We start from the raw sequence: 7,870 nt of genomic DNA, 5'->3' as shown, positions 1-7,870 counted from the left end.
ATGGGCGATAAGATCTTGCTGCCCTTGCCTGTGCTTCTCTTGGCCGCAGTATCACCAGTGCTGCTGCCTGGGGCGGCCAGCTTCACGCCCTCCTTAGACAGCGACTTCACGTTTACCCTTCCGGCCGGCCAGAAGGAGTGTTTCTACCAGCCCATGCCTCTGAAGGCCTCGCTGGAGATCGAGTACCAAGTAAGTGCAGAGAGGGAGCTAGCCTCCTTCCTTTAACCAAACTGCACCGTGTCGTCGCCTCTCACCCGATTAGAAACTTCATGTGGACGGCCAGGGTGATGGAGAGGCGAGGGCCGCCGGGGAACAAGCCCGTTCCGCGCAGGCGCGCGAGGCGAGGCGAGGCGAGGCGAGGCGGGCGAGACTCTCGAGAGTTCCGGGACCCAGAAGTTAGGCGGGACCTAGAGACGATCTTCCTCTCCCCTTTCCTCGAGTGGGACAGAGGCCAGACCTAGTGTTGTCGATGACTTTTCTCTGTATTTCATAATACACCCATCGCTTTTGTAGCCAGTACACGCTCCGATACTGGGAATTTAATAGTACAGGATTAATACACGATCTACTTCATCATTTGACGGGATGATGACACTTGTTTGAATCACCCCTACCCCTTTCACCCAGTTCCGATGTTATATTCTTTTTCACTTGATGGTTTTGAAATTGTTACCAAGTGATAGTCACTAGATCCTAGTTTGAAATACTGTGTTTTGAAATGGGCTGTTATTGCTGTGGTGGTGTAGTGTTTAAGGCATTTGGCTGTTAACCAGAAGGTCAGTGGTTCGAACCCACCAGTCGCTCTGCAGAAGACCAATATGATAGTAGTCTGCTTCCATAAAGATTTACAGCTTTGGAAACCCATTGGGGGTCGCTATAAGTCGGAATAAACTAGATGGCAGTGAGTTTAGTTTGGTTGCTGGCTTCTTATTGACATGAGGAGTTGTGGTGATTAAAGCATTTGGCTGCTAACAGCCTGCTTCCCTAAAGGTTTGCAGCCTTGGAAACTCTATGGGCAGTTCTATTTAGTCCTAAAGGGTCACTGTGAGTTGAAATAGACTCAGTGGCATTGGGTGGTAGCATTGCTGTGTTTAATGGTACATTTCTTTTACAGGCTGTCATTTTTAAATCAAATACTACCAAACCATGTAGTAACTATACAATTTTTCCTTCACTCATCATTGTAAGCGTTTCCTTCATGTCATTATTTTCTTTTTTTAGTGTCTATATCCAAAGAGGGAGCTCTGGTGGTGTAGTGCCTAAGGCATGTGACTGATAACTAGAAGGCTGGCGGTTCAAAGCCACCCGCCACTCCTCGAAAGGACGGTTGAGTAGTAGTCATACTGCCTCGCAAACCCAAGGAGGGAGGGGTCGCTATGAGTCAGATCCGACTCCACAGCAGTGAATTTTTTTTTTTTTTTTTTTAAACCATCCATGTTGCAGTGGAGTTGATTCTGACCAATGGTTCCCAAGCTGTAGTCTTGAGGGAAACAAACCAAAACATCTTTCTCCTGCCTAGTTGCTAGTGGGTTCCAGCTGCGGACCTTTTGACCGAGCGCTTACCACTGCGCCACCAGAACTTCTCGGTAGTTACTTAATAGTCTGTAGGGAAATGCCTCAAGTTATGTAACCATTCTGGTAGAGAAAATTTCTTAGAAGAAATCTTGTTCCACACAACTGATTTAGACGTTATCAGGTAGAGCTGCCAAAAAGTAGAGGTGTTGGGGTAGTTCCTGTTCCTTTTTTTAAGTTGATGTAGAGTTTTTAATAACAAGAAAATTAAAAGTTACATAGTATTTTCAGCAGGAAGGAACGTGAGAATTAGGTGCATAAATTCAGAGAGTAAGGTACTTTATCTAAAATCAAATGGTGAGCTATACTGAGGCTAGGACTTAATTTCTAGTTTAGGTCAAAAGTTCAGCATTTACTAAACAGTTATGTGCCAGGAATTGTGGATGGTATTAGAAAGAAAAAACAAATGAAGGAAAGAAAGAATTCCTATTGTCAAAGAGGTTAATATTTAAGAGCTTTTGGCTCGTAAACAAAAGAGCTCTGGTGACACAGTGCCTAAGGCATTTGACTGCTACCCAGGAAATTGGTGGTTCAAACCCACCAGCCACTTCATGGAAGGAAGATGGGGCAGTCTACCTCTGTAAAGATTTACCTCCTAGGAAACCCAATGAGGGTCACCGTGAGTTGGAATTGAGTGGTTGGCAGTAGGTTTGGTTTTTGGTTTGGCTCATAAACAGTAAATTTCAATAAAGTATCATTAAGTGCTAGTAGAGGAAGACCTATTCTCTGGGGTCTCAGAAGAAAATATCAAAAGTATTAAAGTTGAGTCTAGAAATACACTTAAGTTACACAGGGAACAGCAGGCAGGAGGGACATTTTAGGAAAGGGAACAAAATTAATAGAAACACATAGTTCTGAAAATGCAGTGTTAGTATTTGGGAGCTGGGCAGTATATAGTAGACAAATAGTTTTTATTAGACTGTAAAGTGTACAATAGAAGTAGCAGAAAAGGAGCTTGGAGAACACAGGCAGCTAGCTGGATCACGGATTATGAATCACAGCCATGCTAAAAATGTTTTCAGTTATATCAGTGGGCATGGTGTGGAATATGGATTTAAGAGGAGCAAAACTAGAGCCAAAAATCCAATTAGAGGTTTAGTGAAATAGTTCAGATAAGAAAATAATTTGTTTTAATAAAAGAATTACTCAGTATTTACCCACATACTTGGGGGTTGGTTAATTATTGGGCACTTATGGTTAAAAGTACAGGCTCTAGAGACAAATTATGGTTTTGCCACTTAACTGGCTGTGTGATCTTGAACAAGTTGCTTAACATTTCGTTTGTAAGATAGAGATAATAATAGTAAGTACCACATAGAGTTAATTTGAAAAAACAAGTTTATAAATGTTCATAAACCATACCTGATACATAGTAAGTATTCAATAAATGTTGCTTTCACATTCATAATGTAAAAATCACACATGTAACTTGGTTTAGCTTTATATTTTCATCTTTGTTTTTAAAGGGACTCTTCTCCCAAAGTATTTTTCCTAAACAAATTGTTTTGATTGAGGAGAGAAATAGTCATAAGTAGTTTAATCTTGGTAGTCTTAAAGAACTGGAGGTGTGTTGGAGGGATTTATAGGGTTGAGATATCTTCAACCCTTTGTTTGCGTTTTCTAACTCCATGACTGTTGTTAAGTACCACTGAGTCAGCTTCAACTCATAGGGATCTTTTGTACAATAGAACAAAACACTGCTTGGTCCTGCACCATCCTCACTGTCGTTGCTATACCTGAGCCCATCATTACAGCCACTGTGTCAATCCATCTTGTTGAGGGTCTTTGCCTTTTTTGCTGACCTTCTGCTTCACCAAGCATTATATCCTTCTCCAGGGACTGGTCTCTTCTGACATGACCACCGTAAGTAAGATGAAGTCTAGCCATTCTCACTTCTGAGGAACATTCCAACTGCACTTCTCTGTGGACTAATTCGGTTGTTTCTGGCAGTCTACAGTATTTTCAGTAATCTTTATCAACACCACAGTTCAAAAGCATCACCTCTTCTTTGTTCTTCCTTATGCGTTGTACAGCTTTCACATGCTTGAGGCAATTGAAAATACCATGGCTTGGGTCAAGCACACCTTAGTCTTCAAAGTGACATCTTTGTTCCTTAACACTTTAAAGAGAGACAGCAGCAGATCTGCCTAGTGCACTATGTCGTTTGACTTTTTTGACTGCTACTTCCATGCGTGTTGATTGTGGATCCAAGTAAAATGAAATCCTTGACAACCTCAATCTTTTTCAATTTATCTGTGATGTTTATTGGTCCAGATGTGAGGATTTTTGGTTTTTTGTTTTTTTTTTTATGTTGAGGTATAATCCATACTAAAGACTGTAGTCTTTGATCTTCATCAATAAATGCTTCAAGTCATCTTCACTTTTAGCATGCGAGGTTGTGCCATCTACATATCACAGGCTGTTATCAAGTCTTCCCCCAATCCTGATGCCATGCTGTTCTTCTTGTAATTCAGCTTCTTGGATTATTTGCTGAGCATATATGATTAGTTTTCTAGTAAAAATAAGTTGTGAATTTTTGCCTTAAGGTTCATTTTTTAAATGTCAAATAAGACATCTGAATATTGACCCTGGGGTACTGTGATATGTTGAAAAATTCTAACCATTTATTTTCAAGTTTTAGGACATTTTAGCTATTTGACTAGCCCCAGCCCTGCGTTGTATTGATAAAAGTTCTGGAAAAAATTTTTCAATGTCAAAACATAGATCTTGTGAATGAAACCAACCATTCATTTAGATATCTAAATCATTATTGGGTACTTGGTGTGTGTCAGTCACTATGCTAAGTGCCACAGATACAGTGATGGGTAAAAATGTAGTCCATACTCTCATGCACTCTGGGGGTCTTGATGGCACAAATAATTAAGCTCTGCTAAGGCACTTGAGTGCAAACCAGAAGGCTGGCGGTTCAAACCCACCAGCCACTCCTCGGAAGGAAGGTTGGACAATCTACTTCTGTAGTGATACTGCCTTGGAAACCCAAGCAGGGGTCACTGTGAGCTGGATACGACTCGACGGCACGTAACAACAACAATAACACAACCAAAAGATTAGCTGTTTGAACTTACCCAGCAGCCAACCTGGTGACCTGCTTCTAAAAACATTACAGCCAAGAAAACCCTATGGGACAGTTCTGCTCTGTCACCTGGGGTAGCTAAAGAGTTGAAATCAACTTCACAGCACCCAAGAACTATATCATCATCATTAAATGGACATTTTGGGATTATATAGGAACAGATCATATTCATTGGCCAGTAAGTGAGCTAGCCTACCTAAAATGGACAGTTCCTATCGGGGCGTAGTAAAAGAATGTATTGGAGAAATCAGGTGGAATCAGGTCATGGGGGCATTGAATTCAAGGCTAAGAATTAGCTCATTATTAGTCTCACTTTATTGAAGAGGAAACAAATCAGAAATGTTAGGTAGCATGCCCCAAAATTCCTAAATTTTAAGTAATAGGGCCACATTTAAACTTTCCTCTGCCTGTGTTGGAGCTCTGATGGCATAATGGTTAAAGCATATGGCTGCTAACCAAAACGCTGGCGGTTCAAACCTACCAGCCATGTCATGGGAAAAAGATGAGGCAGTCTGCTTCCATAAATATTTATAGCATTCAGAACCACATGAGGCAGTTCTGGTCCATCCTATAGGGTCGCTATGAGTCAGAATTGACTCAGTGGCAATAGGTTTGGGTTTTCTTTTTTTTGTTCTGTGTTTCTTTCCACTTCTCAACAAAGGCATTATTTTAGTAAGATTATTTTAGTGATAAATATGAAGCCTAAATGTAGGTAATGGCAACAGGAATGAGTAAAAAGGGAACAAGTTCCAAAAATGAGTAGAATTGAACTAGATGATCTTTTAGCTCCTTTCTGTTCTAACAGGAATGTTGACTTTAACCCTATACATTGATAAAGAAAAATCTTTTTATCATAGGATCTATGCAATTTTTATATTCAGGATTTGTAACATATGTTTTCTCTTCTGTGCTGTTCCACAGGTTTTAGATGGAGCAGGATTAGACATTGACTTCCATCTTGCCTCCCCAGAGGGTAAAACTTTAGTTTTTGAACAGAGAAAATCAGATGGAGTTCACACGTAAGTAATCTCTTTTTGTTCAGTACCTTAGCTTGAGTAATACCAGTGAGCTGTAGGGTCAGGCAGTTAACCTATTTAATACTAAATATCAGTATTACATTATTTCAAATGAATATATTAAACAGTCTCTTAAATAGGGCCATCTTATAAACTATCTTCTATTATTCTTTGTCATGAGTTGAACTTTGTACCCCAAAAAATATTTGTTACACATGTTCATCGCAGCAATATTTACAATAGGAAAAACTATGGAAACAACCTAGGTACCTGTCAACAGAAGAATGGATAACCAAACTATGGTACATACACACAGTGGAATACTATGAATCCATAAAGAATAACATAGAATCTGCAAAACACTACATAACATGGATGAACATGGAGGATGTTATGCTGAGTGAAATAAGTCAATCACAGAAGGACAAATATTGTATTAGGCCATTATTGTAAAAAGTCAAGGAAAGGTTCATATATAGAAGGAAATTTTCTTTGTTGGTTACCGGGGTGGGGAGGGAACACTTAAATAGGTAGAGACGGGTATTGATTTGGGTGAAGACAAGGGTAAGAGGAAGACATAGAGAGATGCATGGGAGGTACAGACAACAAAGATGAACCCTTTTGCATGAACAGTGCTGTGCTGTCAGTGAAGGCAAACATTGATCTATGGGTGGGTAAGATGGGTGGACAGGCTAAACTATTAGGTATGTCTTTGCAGGGGGGAGTGTACCCATGACCATGTACAGGGTTGGCAGACAAGGTTTCTGCAAATATATTTGTATAGCTGCAGAATATACAAAGAATTCCCAGGTATACAGTAGAGCTGACAAGGGACAAGGTTGTAGTCACTTCTTGGCCATAGCCAGGTACCCAAAGGGAGCAGACAGTTGCACCTATGGGCTCGGGACCATAGTCACTGGGGACATCAAGCTCAGTTGGCATAACATACTACACAAAAACATTGTTTCACATCCTACTTTGGTGAGTAGCAACTGGAATCTTAAAAGCTTGCAAGCGGCCATCTAGATGCAACAATGGGTCTCTTGTCCAGAGTAAAGAAGAATGAAGAAAACCAAAGACACATGGAAACAATTACTCCAAGCAACTGGTACACCATGTGATCCTCAGCCTATACGACTGTGAGACCAGAACTAGATGGTGCCCGGCTACCACTGTCAACTACTTGGAGGGGGATCTATATAGAAGAAGGACAGAGTGGGAGAACAATGTGGAACAAAACTCTATCATTTAATAAAAAAATAAATAAAGTGGGGGACCAGGTTTGCTGGTCTGATAGAGCCTGATGGAACCACTGAGACTATGGCCCCCAGCTGTCCTTCAGGTCTGAAATTGAACCCACTCCTGTGGCTTCCAGCCAAACAAAAGACAGGCATATGAGCTGAATATTTACATTAGTAGATAGACTCCTTGGAGAGATCAATCATGGGAGAATAGAAGGGCTGTGTATACACAAGGTGACAGCTCAGGGGGCAGGAGTGCATGGAAGGGAAGGACACAGGGAAGAGGTAACTATGGGGAGGAAGTGGGAAGGAAGCTGTTGCATTGTGGGAAATTGTAGTCAATGTCATGAGACAAAGTATATGTGAGCTGCTGTATGAAAAGTGAATTTGCTCTGTAAACTTTCATCCAAATCACAATAAAAATTTTAAATATCACACTGCAGTGTAGTAAATTACTTAGTATGGCTTTTCTACCCATAAGTCATTGTAAACTCAGTGGTGGAATGAGCAACTGAGGAGCTCCTGATTGTAAATGTTATCCACCTGGGTTATTTCTGTTGGGCGTTGCACAACACAATGTTTTGGGAGGCTCACTCTCAGGTGCTTAGAATTCTGTTATGATTGGTTGGTTTGGCCACTCTGCCAAGCTCAAAAGGAGGCCTCCTAGGGGCAGAACTCTCTCTGACTGCTGGTTGAGGAAGACTTGCTGCCGAAAGAGATACATGCTCCTGAAAGAGACACGTGCTGCTGGGAAAGAGACGCAAGAGACACACATTGCTGAGTAAGACACCGAGAGACATGCACTGCTGGGGGAGAGACTGTGAGAGACTTGGCTGAGAGACAGTGGGCTGGGAGAGAGACTGAGCATTTTTCCTGAACTTGAATTGTAGCCTGGTGCTTCCCTAATAAACCTCATAATCTGTGAGTTTTGTGTGGCCACTGCAGTG

At 41.1% G+C, this 7,870-nt stretch overlaps 1 protein-coding gene across 1 annotated transcript in view; it reads left to right on the top strand.

The window, feature by feature from the left end:
- Window positions 1-7,870, top strand: part of TMED5 (transmembrane p24 trafficking protein 5) — a 16,888-nt gene continuing 9,018 nt past the window's right edge. The window contains exons 1-2 of the mRNA XM_007936059.2: window positions 1-189; window positions 5,588-5,685. Of these exons, the coding sequence (XP_007934250.1) occupies window positions 1-189; window positions 5,588-5,685 (287 nt within the window). The remainder of the gene's footprint in view (window positions 190-5,587; window positions 5,686-7,870) is intronic.

This window comes from Orycteropus afer, unplaced genomic scaffold (genome assembly GCF_000298275.1).
Source record: "Orycteropus afer afer isolate SDZICR_OR568_19922 unplaced genomic scaffold, OryAfe1.0 scaffold00033, whole genome shotgun sequence".
NCBI classification, from domain to species: domain Eukaryota; kingdom Metazoa; phylum Chordata; class Mammalia; order Tubulidentata; family Orycteropodidae; genus Orycteropus; species Orycteropus afer.
The sequence above is the reverse complement of the archived record's forward strand: the minus strand, read 5'-3'. Positions and strand labels throughout refer to the sequence as shown.